The sequence below is a fragment of the Myotis davidii genome, unplaced genomic scaffold (genome assembly GCF_000327345.1).
Source record: "Myotis davidii unplaced genomic scaffold, ASM32734v1 scaffold399, whole genome shotgun sequence".
NCBI classification, from domain to species: Eukaryota; Metazoa; Chordata; class Mammalia; order Chiroptera; family Vespertilionidae; genus Myotis; species Myotis davidii.
This window is the reverse complement of record NW_006292094.1, coordinates 5,390,415-5,391,835: the sequence shown is the minus strand read 5'-3', so window position 1 is coordinate 5,391,835 and position 1,421 is coordinate 5,390,415. Positions and strand designations below refer to the sequence as shown.

Sequence of the window (1,421 nt, the reverse complement as noted above, 5' to 3'; positions counted from 1 at the left end):
GAACGGAGGCAAAGCGGGCCGGGGCCGGCCTGGCAGGGGTATCCGGCCTCAGGACGCTTTGGGGATGCCCAGGTGGGCGCGCCCAGGACACCGACTCCCCCAGGACGGGGCGGACCCGGACCGCCTCTCAGCTCCGTTTGGAGCCGGAGCATTTCTATTACCGGGTTCCGTTATGTATTAAAATCACTTTAAAATACAGCGCAGGCAGGGGATCCTGGGGCCTCTCCTGCGCCCGCCAGGGGGCGGTGTGGGGCCCAGGGCTTGGGGCTCCCCCACAGCTCCGTTCCCGGTGGGGGGCACGGGGGGCCTCCACCAAACCCCTCGCCGGTCTAAGGTAAAAGAATACTCAGTCACAACACTTATGACTTAGTCTCTCTCTGACCCAGAAACACACGAATCTGCTTGACAGCATTGCTAAGTCCAGGAACTAATACTGTTGGGAATCTTCTAATGAGGTTTGGGGTTTTTAAATGTCCCAAATAAAAATCCTTTACCTCTAAAAGATTAACCGAGTAAGAGTAGCCGTTTTTACCTCCCCCTCACCTTCATGCCCAAGAAAATAAATGTTAATGGCTCTTTAATTTGTAGTATTGCTTCTAATACTGTGTTAAGCTTAGTGTGTTCAAAGCATAATTAACTTTTTGTCCTTCTCAAACAAACTTGATATTAGAGCTGCTTAAATAATGTCTATTTTATTCTGGACCTCAGCTGAGAATATAATACTTAGACTGTTACTTTAGAGTTTTGAACTTTGACATTTGCCCTTGAAGAGCCTTCTGTAAAGACTTTAAGACACTTCAGGGAATAGTGGTTGCTGCTGAGGATGGTGTGTGACCATAATGTTCACGTAAGTCATGCAGGAACTTGTTTATGGGACATGTACGGGGAGGGGCTGCAGCCCTTTCCGGGGCGGCTTCCCGCGTGTCCCTGCGGCTCTGGTTCCTGGGCAGCGCGGAGGTGGCCGTCAGTCAACCGTCCTGCATCGCCCGCCCGTCCTCCCGGGGCCTGCTGGGCGGACAGGCCGGGGGTTGGGTGGGTCCTGTGGGCTCTCCCCGCAGCCCCTGACCCCGCCCACCGCCCTGACCTCACGCATCACGCCGACCCCACGCACCGCCCTGACCTCACACATTATGCCGACCCCACACACCGCCCCGACCTCACGCACCATGCTGACCCCACGCATCGCCCCGACCTCACGCACCATGCTGACCCCACACACCGCCCCGACCTCACGCACCATGCTGACCCCACGCATCGCCCCGACCTCACGCACCATGCTGACCCCACGCACCGCCCTGACCCTGACCCCACGCACCGCTGCTCTCCAGTATGAAAGATAGTTTATTGAATCTCTGTCTCCATTAAAGTCGTCAAACATGAAAGCCCTGCAGCGCCCACGCGGGGCGCCGCCATATAAATAA

General features: G+C 55.9%; 2 protein-coding genes across 2 annotated transcripts in view; one reads left to right on the top strand and one right to left on the bottom strand.

Moving 5' to 3' along the window:
- The window catches only part of AP5Z1 (adaptor related protein complex 5 zeta 1 subunit), a gene marked incomplete at its 5' end in the record, with an annotated part of 8,126 nt that extends 7,292 nt beyond the window's left edge, over positions 1-834 (top strand). Inside the window, 1 exon segment of the mRNA XM_015565151.1 lies at positions 771-834. Within this exon segment, the coding sequence (XP_015420637.1) occupies positions 771-834 (64 nt within the window).
- A 134-nt stretch (positions 835-968) lies between these two features.
- LOC102762072 overlaps positions 969-1,421 on the bottom strand; it is a 43,360-nt gene continuing 42,907 nt past the window's right edge. The window contains exon 10 of the mRNA XM_015565150.1: positions 969-1,008. Coding sequence (XP_015420636.1) covers positions 969-1,008 — 40 coding nt within the window. The remainder of the gene's footprint in view (positions 1,009-1,421) is intronic.